General features: G+C 41.2%; 1 protein-coding gene and 1 non-coding gene across 4 annotated transcripts in view; both read right to left on the bottom strand.

The window, feature by feature from the left end:
* Positions 1-13,395, bottom strand: part of UQCC1 (ubiquinol-cytochrome c reductase complex assembly factor 1) — a 109,660-nt gene that overhangs the window by 78,480 nt on the left and 17,785 nt on the right. For all 3 annotated transcript variants that reach the window (XM_003932026.4, XM_074406430.1, XM_074406431.1), the window contains 2 exons: positions 12,556-12,660; positions 201-296 (listed from right to left, as the gene is read on the bottom strand). In XM_003932026.4, coding sequence (XP_003932075.1) covers positions 201-296; positions 12,556-12,660 — 201 coding nt within the window. The remainder of the gene's footprint in view (positions 1-200; positions 297-12,555; positions 12,661-13,395) is intronic.
* Positions 5,879-6,014, bottom strand: LOC120367988 (small nucleolar RNA SNORA70). Its single transcript, XR_005582220.1, has one exon. It is a non-coding gene; the product is annotated as a small nucleolar RNA SNORA70 (small nucleolar RNA).

The following is a 13,395-nucleotide window of genomic DNA, read 5'->3' on the forward strand; positions in this document are numbered from 1 at the left end:
GGTAACAGAGCAAGACCTTGTCCCTGAAAAACAAAATTCATTTGGTCTGCCACTTACTTATCATCCTTGTGACCTTGGGCAAGTCACTTTACTCCCTGAGCCTTGCCTTCTGCATTCGCTATAGCTCACCTAGCTAACAATTTTGTTGAGATCCTGTGTGAAAGCACTTTATAAACATAGAATGCACTGATAACTCTCACCTTATGTGTGTCGTGATACTTCCTACTCAGCTGTATGTCTATTCCAGGAATCTGTTCAGATCCACCACATGCTCGGGACTGGCTTATCCGGGGCCACTAAAGGATAAAAACACAGATGTAAGCAACACTGAGCACTTAGAGGGTTAATCTGAGCAAAGCTATTTTCAGAGTAAAGACTATTGGATCTTTCCAACCTTACTTAGCCCAGTTCCCAGTGATCAGCTCACAAAGAAGATCCAAGACCAACACCTAGAAGGGTATCTAGCAAATGGTAGATGCCCAATAAATAGCTATTGAATATTTGAAGAAATAAAATAATTTGGGCCAGGCACAATACCTCACACCTGTAATTACAATACTTTGGGAGGTCAAGGTGAGAGGATTGCTTGAGGCCAGGGGTTTAAGACCACCCTGGGCAATACAGCAAGACTCCATTTCTAAAAAAAAAATTTTTTTTAATTGGCTAGGTGTGGTGGTGCATGCCTATAGTCCTAGTTGCTCAGAGGCTGAGGTGGGAGGATCACTTGACCCAGGAAATCGAGGCTGCAGGGAGCTATGATCACACCACTGCACTTCAGCCTGGGCGACAGAGCAAGAGCAAGACCCTGTCTGGAAAAAAAAAAAAAAAAAACAACTCAAAGGCCAGGCATGGTGGCTCACACCTGTAATCCCAGCACTTTGGAAGGCCACGGTGGGTAGATCACTTGAGGTTAAGAGTTTGAAACCAGCCTGACCAACATGGTGAAACCCCATCTCTACTAAACATACAAAAAGTTAGCCAGGTGTGGTGGCACACACCTGTAATCCCAGTTACTCGGGAGGCTGAGGCAGGAGAATCGCTTGAGGAGGTAAAGGTTGCAGTGAACTGATTATCATGCCGCTGCACTCCAGCCTAGGAAACACAGCAAGACTCCGTCTCAAAGAAAAAAAAAAAATTCAGCCCTGGAAACCTGGAACTACATCTAAGTCAATTCTAGGAAACAGAATTGCAGTAAGCAACTATTTAAATATAGGCAGCAGTGCAGTATATGGGGGGAAAAAAGACTCCAGTCACTTTTATGTTTAAAACCTGCTTCTGCCACCTATAAGCTCAGTGGCCATAGAAAACTTACTGAACCTCAGCTGCAGTAAGGATGAAAGAAGATATATAAAGTGCCTTTCACAAAATAGGTACTCAATAAATAGCAGAAGTTTCCATCATCACTTTCTTCATCAACACTATGTTTGATCACAATCACCACCTTTTTTATGTCCACATTGCATTTCAAAGCAATTTGGCAATAAAATAGCCATTATTTATAATTATGTGCCAGATACCTATACAGTATGAAAACCAGAGGAAAGTCCATTAAGGAAATGGCTAATTATAGTCACTCAATGGAAAATCAGGTATCCATTGAGGTTTGTTTTTTGTTGTCAGTGTTTTGTTTTTGTTTTTGTTTTTGTTTTTGAGACAAGGTCTGGCTCTACTGTCCAGGCTGGAGTGCAGTGGCACAACCTCAGCTCACTGCAACCTCCACCTCCCAGGCTCAAGCAGTTCTCATGCCTCAGCCTCCTGAGTTGCTGGGACTACAGGCACCTGTCATCACACCCTGCTGATTTTTGTATTTTTGTAGAGACAGTGTCTCCCTATGTTGCCCAGGCCGGCCTCAAACTCCCAGGCTCAAGTGACCCTCCTGCCTTGAACTCTCGAAATGCTGGAATTACAGGCATGAGCCACGGTGCCTGGCTGAGATTTTTGTCACTAGACTACTTTTTTTTACAGCAGTTTTAGGCTTATAGCAAAACTGCCTGGAAAGGGCACAGTTCCCACTACCCCTTCCCCAACAAGCACAGCCTCCCCAACCATCAACATCCCATACCAGGATCACGCATTTGATACAAAGAATGAACCTACACTGACACATCATCTTCACTCAGAGTGCACAATTTACACTAGAAATTATTTTTAACAATGTAAAAAAATGCTTATAATATGTCTAAAATTATAGATAAAAACATGACTACATATGGGCAAATCTAGAAGGAACACACAAGAAACCAAAGGGTTATTTTCTTAAGTTAGAATTATGGTTAAGTTTAAGAATCTATAGCTAAAATAACTGGCAAAAAAAAAAAGAAAAAAGAAGAATCTAGTTTCCAAACTCTCAGTAATGCTATATTACCTTTACAATAAAAAGGGGTGGAAAGGAGCAAGAAGAGGACTGACCCTTCAATTCTGCTTTATTCCAAGAAGAAATGGAACACATGGAATGAAAATGATTTTTTTTCTTTAACCCTAACGAAGAAAAATAGAATTTCGAATTGTGGAATGTTACTATTTACTTTTCTTTCCAAACAAGGATATTAAAAGATCAGTCAGGATTCTTCTGGTCAGTCCCAAGGACACTTATGCTTTAATTCATAAGTATCAAGAAGGCTTTGTAAAACATAGACTAAACACAGAACACCTCCCCATTACATCACATACATCAATGTAATGGTCCATCTAAAACACAAAGCATTTAAACTGGTTCAAAGAACACAACCAACAGCAGTTTCCACAAGCTGTGCTTTGGGCTGGATCCTCTTCTATTAGGTTCTATTAGATCCTTCTTTTTCCCCACAGCTCCAGGAGTAACCTTCTGTGGTTGTCCTACCATCTACTCTATCTCTATCCTGCCACTATTCATGAGCTAACATTTCATACTATAGATTTTTTTTTTTTTTTTGAAGCACTGTGGTTTGTAACATTTCACACTATATTGAACTACTGAAGTACCTATGTATCCAGTATCAAGTACATCTAATTTCTCCACACCTACACACTTATGAACACACACATTTACTTTTTTATACTACTCATTCTTGCCCTTGCACTTCACACAGAAAATTCACTCAGCCCTTAAAGACCTCAATTTTTCCTTTGCTTAGATTAAAAAATATCAATAGCCTGGGCGTGGTGGCTTACGCCTGCACTCCCAATACTTTGGGAGGCTGAGGTGGGTGGGTTGCCAGAGCCCAAGAGTTACAGACTAGCCTGGCCAACATGGCAAACCCCCGTCTCTACCCAAAAACCTAAACAAAAATTAGCCCAGCATGGTGGTCTGTGCCTGAGTAATCCCGGCTACTTGAGAGACTGAACTTGGAAGATTGCTTGAGCCCAGGAGGTGGAGGTTGCAGTGAGCCAAGACTGCACCACTGCACTCCCACGTGGGCAACAGCAAGATCCTGTCTCAATAAAATAAATAAATTTTTGTAAAAGAGAAAAAATACTCTGAAATACTCAAATGTCACCTTTTCAAAGAGGCTTTCTCTAAAAATAGGTTATCGTTCCATTATTCTCTACCACAGAGGTAGCCTGTTCACTTAACTTCAGGGTATTCATTATAATTTATAATTATGTATTTAATTATTGCTTATTTCTATCACCACTACCAAAATGATACATGAGGATTAAGAATTAGGTATATTACCAAGTATAGTGCACTGCACCCTAACCTGTACAATTTTTCTTTGATTATTTCCTCTCTGTTCTTGTCCACACACGTATGCTTCATTCAGCCAACCTCTACTTAATGCCCACAATATGCCAGCCCTTGTGTCAGGTTTTGGGATACAAACAGAATCCCTTTTCTCAAGGAGCTCATAATCTTGTGAAGAAGAGAAAGAAGATTTACCACACAAGAAAAAGAACTGAATGTCACATTCTAAAAATGCTGAAAAGGTCACTCACCACAAATAAACAAACAAACACAACCCCAGTATTAGCAAGGATGTAAGCCTATGATAACTCACACACTGCTCATAGTAGTATAAAATGGTACAATCACTTTGGAAGAATATTTGGCAGTATCTACCAAAGCTGAATGTATATACATCCTATAAGACTCAGCAATTCCATTTCTAAGTACATATCCCAATAGAAATGTGTACATATCCTCACCAAAAAAACACATACAAGAATGTTCATAGCAATACTATTCATAAAAGCCTCAAACAATTCAAATATTCATCAAGAGAATTAACAGATAAAGGAACTGTGGTATATTCACATAATAAAATACTATACAACAAGGAAAACGAATAAACTATTACTATAAAAACAACATGGCCTGGGCACAGTGGCTCACACCTGTAATCCCAACACTTTTGTAGGCCGAGGTAGGTAGATCACTTGAGGACAAGAGTTCAAGACGAGTCTGGCCAACATGGTTAAAACCCCATCTCTACTAAAAATACAAAACTTAGCCAGACATGGTGGTATATGCCTGTAATCCCAGCTACTCAGGAGGCTGAGGTAGGAGAAATCTCTTGAACCCAGGAAGCAGACATTGCAGTAAGCCGAGATCGCGCCACTGCACTCCAGCCTGGGTGATAGAGCAAGACTCTGTCTCAAAATATAAAAATAAAGATAAAAAAGAATGACAGAGGCAGAGAAGTAGAAAGGGGGTGCTGGGAGGAATTCAAGCAATCCTTGAATACCACAGGTGTGTGCGTCTGGTCCTTTTAGCAACTGTAAGCTCCAAGAGGAGACAGCCCATCTTCTCCATCTTTCATTTTCTGTTCCAACGCTCAAGATCATTCTGGGCAGGAACTCACTACTCAATAAAAACTAGGTGGATTTTTTTTTTTCAAAGAAGACAACTTTGGAGAAGGTCCAAAAAAAGAACCACAGGAATGATCAAAGGGATGAATAAAAGGTCCTAGTGGAAAGGTCAAAAGGAATTTAGGCTGTTTAGCTTGGAGAAAAGGCAACTGAAGAACTAAAGAGTAACTCAGAATAACAACACTTAAGTTGGAAGAAATCTCAAAGATATTCTGGTCCAACCTTTTCACTTCACAGATGAGGAAACTAAGACCAAGGGAGAGGTTGCTACTTGGTAAAGGTAATTTTAGGACACCAAATTTTTTTTTTTTTTAGTTTCGTTTCATACAGCAAGGAGAAGAAACTTTCCCAAGTAACAGGAACATAAATAGCAACAAAAACAGCAGTTGCAACCTACTGAAGATCTCCTATATGCCCAGTACCTACCTACATGCTTGGTGTTTTACTTATGTTATCTCATGACAATCTTATAGATACTATATTTTCTTCTATTTTTTTTTAGATGGAGTCTCACTGTTGCCCAGGCTGGAGTGCAGTGGCATGACCTCGGCTCACTGCAACCTTCACCTCCTGAGTTCAAGTAATTCTCCTGCCTCAGCCTCCCAAATAGCTGGGATTACAGACAAGTGCCACCACACCAGCTAATTTTTGTTTTGTTTTTTTTTTTGACAGTAAGTAAATTTACTGGTGAATATTAAGATGGGGCAGCACAGTGGAAGCCCTCATGAATGCAGGGCCTGCCACTTGTCCAGAGGGCCACAATTGGGGATGTACTTAACCCCACAGCCATCTGGGATGAGCCGCTTCTCAGCCACCATGTCTTCAAATTCATCGGTATTGAACTTGGTGAATCCCCACCTCTTTGAAATGTGGATCTTCTGGCAGCCAGGGAACTTGAACTTGGCCCTGTGCAGAGCCTCAATCACATGCTCCTTGTTCTGCAGCTTTGTGCACCCAGTTGGACATGATAACTTGGCCATTGTGAACCTTGGCCACAGTGCCCTGTGGTTTTCCAAAGGCACCTTGCATGCCTGTTTAGAGCCTACACTGGGGTAGTACAAGGTCAGAGACATGAACATACGTCTGAAAGTCTTGTCTCTAAAATCCCTTAGAGCAACCCATACAAGAAACAGGCTGCATTACACTACCAAGGAAGCTGCTGTTTGCAGCCATTGCACACTGGGCCCCTATGACGAAAGGAAGCCAGTCGGCTTAACTGGCTGCAGAATTTTTTATATTTCTTTAGGAGAGATGGGGTTTGACCATCTTGGCCAGGCTAGTCTCAAACTCCTGACCTCAAGTGATCAGCCTGCCTCAGCCTCCCAAAGTGCTGGCATTACAGGCATGAGCCACCACACCAGCCCTCCCATTTCATTTTTTATTTTTTTGGAGACAGGGTCTTGCTCTGTTGCCAAGACTGGAATACGTGGTGTGGTCATGGCCCACTGCAACCTTGACCTCCCAGGCTCAAGGGATCCTCCTGTGGGAGATCCCACAGAGTAGCTGGGACCACAAAGATCCAGCTACTCTGGATTTTTGTAGAGATTGGGTCTCACTATGTTGCTTTGGCTGGTCTCAAATTCCTGGCCTCAAACGATCCTCCCACCTTAGCCTCCAAAAGTGCGAGCCAGGGTTTCACCATGTCAGCCAGGCTGGTCTCAAACTCCTGACCTCAGGTGATCCGCCCGCCTTGGCCTCCCAAAATGCTGGGGTTATAGGCATAAGCCACCATGCCAGGCCTTTCTAATATTTTCTTAGGAGATTGAGGTTATGCATTTTTGGCAAAAATGTTGTTATTCCCTTCTTGGTGCATCATATCAGGGGATACATAATGCTAGTAGGTCTTACAACTTTTGCTACTTGGCTAAATCGGTATTTGTCGGGTTCCTGTGCTCTAAAGTTAGTATTTTCCCTTTGTAATTAGTAAGTATCTTGTCAGGAGATACTTGGAGACTGTGCAAATATCTATTTCTCACTATACTTTTGCTTACTAATTTTAGCAATCATTGGTTTTTTTAAAATGATATAAATAAAAATAAATATTTTAATTGTGGTAATAAATATATACCATTAAATTTATTGTAATAACTGTTTTAAAGTGTACAGTTCAGTAATGCTAAGTATATCCATATTGTTTTGCAAGAGATCTCTAGAAACTTTTTCATATTACAAAACTATGCTAAACATTAATTCTCTTCTCATCCCACTTTTCTACTTTCTGTTTCTGTAATTTTTTTTTTTTTCAGATGGAGTTTCACTCTGTCACCCAGGCTGGAGTGCAGTGGTGTGATCTCCGCTCACTGCAACCTCCACTCCCAGGTTTAAGCAATTCTGCATTAGCCTCCCAAGTAGCTGGGATCACAGGTGCTCACCACCATGCCTGGCTAACTTTTGTATTTTTAGTAGAGAGGGGGTTTCACTATGTTGGCCAAGCTGGTCTCAAACTTATGACCTCAAGTGATCTGCCCAACTTGGCCTACCAGAGTGCTGGGATTACAGGTGTGAGCCACTGCCCCCAGCCTTGTTTCTATGATTCTGACTACTTTAGGATATTTCATGTGAGTGGAATCATACATTTTTGTTCTTTTATAACTGGCTTATGCTTATTTCACTTAGCATAATGTCCTCAAGGTTCATCTATGTTGTAGCACATGACAGGATTTCCTTCTTTTCTTAAGGCTGCATACTCTTCTATTTTATATATACATTCTGGATTTTTGGGTTTTTTTTTGAGACAGAGTCTTGTTCTCTCAACAGGGTGGAGTGTAGTGGCACTATCTGGGCTCACTGCAACTTTCACCTCCCAGGTTCAAGCAATTCTCCTGCCTCAGCCTCCTGACTAGCTGGGACTACAGGTGCTCACCACCACGCCCAGCTAATTTTTGTATTTTTAGTAGAGACAGGGTTTCACCATGTTGGCCAGGATGGTCTCAATCTCTTGACCTCGTGATCTGCCCACTTTGGCCTCCCAGAGTGTTGGGATTACAGGTGTGAGCCACTGTGCCTGGCCCTGATTCCTTTTATTGGAGAGTAGTATTTAGAAATCAAGATCTCTGGGTACCAGCGTGCATAAGCCTATTGTTGAACTCTACTCAGGCTTTTGAAGGAAGCTTGATATAGGGAATAGAACATAGCTTTGAGTGCATATTCTAGTCCTTAATGAACTTTACTTCTTTGAGCCTTTGTGTCCTAATTTCTAAAATAGGAACAAATAGCCCAGGCACAGTGGCTCACGCCTGTAATCTCAACACTTTTGGAGGCCAAGGTGGGAGGATCGTTTGAGGCCAGGAATTTGAGATCAGCCTAAGCAACATAATGAGACCCCATCTCTACAAAAAATCCAGAGTAGCTGGATCTTTGTGGTCCCGGCTGCTCTGTTGGATCCCCCACAGGAGGATCTCTTGAGCCTAGGAGGTCAAGGTTGCAGTGGGCCATTACCACACCACGTACTCCAGTCTTGGCAACAGAGCAAGATGAAATAGGAGGGCTGGTGTGATGGCTCACACCTATAATCCCAGCACTTTGGGCGGTCGAGGCATGCAGATCACGAGGTCAGGAGGTTGAGACCATCCTAGCCAATACGGCGAAACCCGGTCTCTACTAAAATACAAAAAATTAGCCAGGCATGGTGGCGCGCACCAGTAGTCCCAGCTACTTGGAAGGCTGAGGCAAGGGAATCACTTGAACCCAGGAGGTGAAGGTGCAGTGAGCCGAGATCGCACCACTGCGCTCCAGCCTGGTGATAAAGCGAGAATTCCATCTCAAAAAAATAAAGCAAAAATTAGCTAGGTGTGGTGACAGGCATCTGTACTCCCAGTTACTTGGGAGGCGATGCAAAAGAATCACTTGAACAGGCGGCAGAGGTTGCAGTGAGCTGAGATCGCACCCTGCACTCCAGCATGGGTGACAAAGTGAAACTCTTGTCTCAAATAAATAAATAAATAATAAAATAAAATAAAGAAAAAAGAAAATATTACACAAACTAAACTGAGAAACATTCTACAAATAACCAACTCTTCAAAAGTGTCTAAATCTTAAGAATAAAAAGAATAAGAAAATGTGGCCAGGCACAGTGGTTCATGCCTATATTCCCAGCACTTTGGGAGGCCAAGATGGGTGGATCACTTGAAGTCAGGAGTTTGAGACCAGCCTGTTCACCAAATGGTAAAACCCCATCTGTACTAAAAATACAAAACTCAGCCAGGTGTGTGGTGGCACACATGTGTAATCCCAGCTACTTGGGAAGCTGAGGTGAGAGGATCACTTGAACCCAGGAGGCAGAGGTTTCAGTGAGCCAAGATAGTGCCACTACACTCCAGCGTGGACAACAGAGTGAAATTCTTGTCTTAAAAAAAGATTAAAATGTAACAGATCAGAGAAGACTAAGAACATATGACAAGTGGATTTGTTATCACAGACCAAAAAAGGACCTTTATGAAAAAAAACTTGGCAAAATTGGAACAAATAGACTAATTAATAGTATTATTTCAATGTTAATTTCCTGGTTTCATTAACTGCACCATGGTTATGTAAGATGTTAACATTAGGGGAAGCCAGATGAAGGCTATTTGGGAATGCTACTACTTTCACAACTCTGTCTAAAATTATTTCAAAATTTAAAAAATATTTTTTAAGTAGACAGAACTTCAAGAGGCTATTTAAGACAAAGCTGCAGACACAAACCAAAAAAAAGAAAAAATAGAAAAGACAAAGCTACAAATACAATATTGTTAGCTCTTTGAAAACAATAATAGGATTATAGCATTGGACATTATCTTACAGATACCTGATACTACCACTCGTCCAAGGAAGGATTCCTTTATGTCAGGACCTTGACATACATTCATCCCACCACTGCCTGAATATTTCTAGTAAGAGTAAATTTACTATGTGAAAATGCAGCCCACACATCCCATTACACACAATTCTAATTAATAAAATTATTCCTCATTCTGAGCCAAATGTTCCTCCATGTGAGATATATGCCTGAGGATGCCATTCTGAAGCAGAAGTTTCCAACCAGGGGACCTCAAAGATTTGGAAGATACTCCAGTAAGTTACAGTTGATATGACAAAAGATCCAGTTTATTTACAATGACTAAAATTACATCTGGTCAGCATGAGATAAATCACCTTGAGTTATTTACATAAATGCTTTGCTATAATGTTGTACCAGAGGCTAATATAGTACCCAGTACATATTAGGTACTCAAGAAACATTTACTGACCCAAAGAGTAGGACACAGGTCAGAGATTCATATAACGACTTCTTTTCCCCTACCATCTACGCACACACAAATAAATTAAAATTTTATACAAAAAAATAACAGAACACAGCCCCAACTCTGAAAAGAAATACCTGCATAACTACCCAAAGTAGATGCCTCTTCTGCATGCATATTCTCCATTCATTCAACATACACTTAGTGACTACAGTGTGCCAGGCATAGTGAAAAGACCAGGAAATACAGGAAAAAAACAAGACATCCTCAGAAGGGCAAGGCTTACACATTAATTGGAGGGAATTTGAAGGTAGATTTTACATATAAGTTACATAAATAAATTACATAATACATACAATTACATATAGCAAACATTTTTTTTTTTTTTTTTTGAGACGGAGTTTCGCTCTTGTTACCCAGGCTGGAGTGCAATGGCGCGATCTTGGCTCACTGCAACCTCCGCCTCCTGGGTTCAGGCAATTCTCCTGCCTCAGCCTCCTGAGTAGCTGGGATTACAGGCACGCGCCACCATGCCCAGCTAATTTTTTGTATTTTTAGTAGAGACAGTGTTTCACCATGTTGACCAGGATGGTCTCGATCTCTTGACCTCGTGATCCGCCCGCCTCGGCCTCCCAAAGTGCTGGGATTACAGGCTTGAGCCACCGCACCCGGCAGCAAACATTTTTAATTGCATCAAATATGAAAAAGAAAGTTAAAGGCTACAGGTAAAAATCATAAATTGGTAAGAAAAATGAGTTCCCAATAGATGAATGGAGAAATGCTATAAGCATACAATTTTCACAAACTGAAAACAACTGATCAACACAGAAAAAATGTATAGCCCTGAGAGCTAAACAAAGAAATACAAGGTAAAACAAGGTAACATCTTCTATCCATTTATTTAAGTTAAAAAAAAAAACTCATTGAGGGAGGTAATAATGAAAAACTAGTTATATATACATTGCTGGTGGCAGCATAAATTAAAACAACCTTTTGAAGAGGCAAATTGCTCACACTCTTTTAACCCAAAGTATGCCTTCCTAGGAATTTAATGGGGTGGGGGAGAAAAGGGATTTAATAGATAATTAAAAGTAAGAAAAAGGTGGGGTACAATGGCTCACACCTGTAATCCCAGCACTTTAGGAGGCTGAGTAGGGGGATCATGAGGTCAAGAGATCGAAATCATCTTGGCTAACACGGTGAAACCTCGTCTCTACTAAAAATATAAAAAATTAGCCAGGCATGGTGACATGTACCTGTAGTCCCAGCTACTCAAGAGGAGAATTGCTTGAACCCAGGAGGTGGAGGTTGCGGTGAGCCAAAATTATGCCATTGCACTCCAGCCTGGGCAACAGAGCAAGACTCCACCTCAAAAAATAAAAAATAAAATTAAGAAAAAAGTATGTGCTAAGACAATGGTAAGAAAAGTAAAGCTTACAATGGCCAAAAAAAAAAAAAAAAAGAAATGATTTTCATGTCAAAGGCTAAGTAAGTAAAATATGTGGCCACTAAATTTTTATTTACGAATCTATCGAAACAATATGAATAATGTCCATTCTAATAAATGAAAAGGTACCAGAATATAAAATTCTGTGGCCATTTGTTAGGGTACTCCAGGAATAAAATTACACGTCCACACATCCACATCCACACCCCCACACGAGGGCTGAAAAAGTACTAGCAGAGATGAAAATATGTTTTCATGGGCCGGGCACGGTGGCTCAAGCCTGTAATCCCAGCACTTTGGGAGGCCGAGGCGGGTGGATCACAGGGTCAAGAGATCGAGACCATCCTGGTCAACATGGTGAAACCCCGTCCTTACTAAAAATACAAAAAAGTAGCTGGGCATGGTGGCACATGCCTGTAATCCGACCTACTCAGGAGGCTGAGGCAGGAGAATTGCCTGAACCCAGGAGGCGGAGGTTGCGGTGAGCCGAGATCGCGCCATTGCACTCCAGCCTGGGTAACAAGAGTGAAACTCCGTCTCAAAAAAAAAAAGAAAATATGTTTTCATATTTGAAGTTGTAGGTGATTTTTATTTCCCTTATTACTAAAAGTATTAACAAAAATCAGGAGGGAAAAAACTTCTCATGCAAGGTCCAAGGTAAACTACATTATAATGAATTAGGTTGTCAATGGTAAATGAATATTTCAAATAATTGTTTCTTGGATTTTATATTCATATAAAGGAAAAAGAAATAATTCTCACGCACAGATAAAAGCAGCACAAGGTGGCTACAAAAAGAAAACTGAAAAAGGTTAACTCTGAGATGAATATCTGGAAAAACTCCCTAACAGTAAAAATCATCAGACTGTAGCATGGTATCCTAGGCTAAGTTCCACTGCTAGGGTATTTAGAAGCAACGCCCTAGACACCATACTTTAGGAATCAGTCCTAAGCTGACACCACAGAGACCCAGAGTGGTCTCATGAGGTTTTTTTCCATCACACAATTTGGTTGGCTAATCTATAAATACATGACATTTGCACATAAACATTCAGGTTTTCTTTTGAAAATACTAAGCCAAAGAGCAACAAATCTTACCTGGGGAGTGCCAGACAGAGCCCTGCCCCACTGTCCTTGAGTAGGAGACACAGGTAACAATCGGCTGCATACTGGAACCCACTGGGATATGCTAGTCTGATTCCTCTAGGGAAAGAAAGAAATAATCTGTCAGGAATGTAAATCATACTAAATCCTACATGGAAGGCATGTATAAAGGATACAACGTACCTGTGACATTGTAATATAATTAGAAATACATATTTGGTCTTCATCTTTAGTTCCTGGCACAGAGCTCCTAAAACCCTTGGAATTTCTGAGTGATGGGGGTGTCTGTAACTCATAATAAGCCCCTGTCAACCATACCTGAGTTTACGCTAATAAGGTGATTCATGCAGGATGGAGGCTGGTTGCCAGAGGGACCAACCACAGGAGTAGAGGGTTAGAACTCCCTCACGGCATCCCCACCTCCAGGAGACTAGAGGGATTAGAGACTGAGCCAATCACCAGTACCCAATGATTTAATCAATCATGCCAACAATAAGCCTCCATAAAAATTCTAAACGACAGGGTTCAGAGAACTTCTGGTAAAGATGAAAAAATCTTTTTTCTATACTCAACACTCCACTTCTGACACCAGGGGCAGGGGGTCCCCACACCAAGCAATTCTCCAATTCTCTGCAGACACCAACTGGGTGTCCTACAATTTAACTTAATTCTTACACTAACTGCCTGGAGACAGCAGAGGCCTCACAGCTCCAACAGGATTGTCCCACACTTCTTTTTTTTTTGGAGATGGAGTTTTGCTCTTGTTGCCCAGGCTGGAATGCAATGGCGCAATCTCAGCTCACCACAATCTCCACATCCCGGGTTCAAGCGATT

This window comes from Saimiri boliviensis, chromosome 9 (assembly GCF_048565385.1).
Source record: "Saimiri boliviensis isolate mSaiBol1 chromosome 9, mSaiBol1.pri, whole genome shotgun sequence".
Lineage (NCBI taxonomy): Eukaryota > Metazoa > Chordata > Mammalia > Primates > Cebidae > Saimiri > Saimiri boliviensis.